Source organism: Entamoeba nuttalli (assembly GCF_000257125.1).
Source record: "Entamoeba nuttalli P19 unplaced genomic scaffold asmbl_7991, whole genome shotgun sequence".
Classification (NCBI taxonomy): domain Eukaryota; phylum Evosea; order Mastigamoebida; family Endamoebidae; genus Entamoeba; species Entamoeba nuttalli.
Window position 1 is genome coordinate 1 of NW_008578908.1, and position 507 is coordinate 507.

The 507-nt window shown below is 29.6% G+C and overlaps 1 protein-coding gene across 1 annotated transcript in view; it reads left to right on the forward strand.

Annotated features, from left to right (window-relative positions):
• Nucleotides 1-267: 267 nt before the first annotated feature.
• ENU1_178380 (purine nucleoside phosphorylase, putative) overlaps nucleotides 268-507 on the forward strand; it is a gene marked incomplete at both ends in the record, with an annotated part of 255 nt that continues 15 nt past the window's right edge. Inside the window, one exon of the mRNA XM_008861398.1 lies at nucleotides 268-507. This exon is cut by the window's right edge and continues 15 nt beyond it. Coding sequence (XP_008859620.1) covers nucleotides 268-507 — 240 coding nt within the window.

The following is a 507-nucleotide window of genomic DNA, read 5'->3' on the forward strand; positions in this document are numbered from 1 at the left end:
ATATCAAGATAAAGACTTCATAGAGAAGGTGGAGGAAATGATAAGGAAATAGAGAATGTTCAAAATTTACAATAAATCTTTATGTATATTAAACTATAAAAACCAATAAATTCAAAAACTTTTCTAAACAATTCTTCGTATCAGTTTTTTTTAACAATTGCCAAAAAAAGAAGAATTTTTGTAAAAGAAATAAGAAAGAAAACCCTAGAAGTTTCTTATTTTGTTATATTTATACGATTAAAGAATTAGAATCACTCAATATCTGTTATGACTAATACCCCTACTCCACACAACAACGCTAATATAGCTGATTTTGCTGATACAGTGTTGGTAGCTGGTGATCCACTAAGATGTAAATTTGTTGCAGACACTTATTTGACTGATGTTGTTCAAGTCAATGGGGTAAGAGGGGCATTAGGATATACTGGATATTACAAAGGAAAAAAGGTTTCAATTCAAGCTCATGGTATGGGTATACCATCTATTGGAATTTATGCCTATGAATTA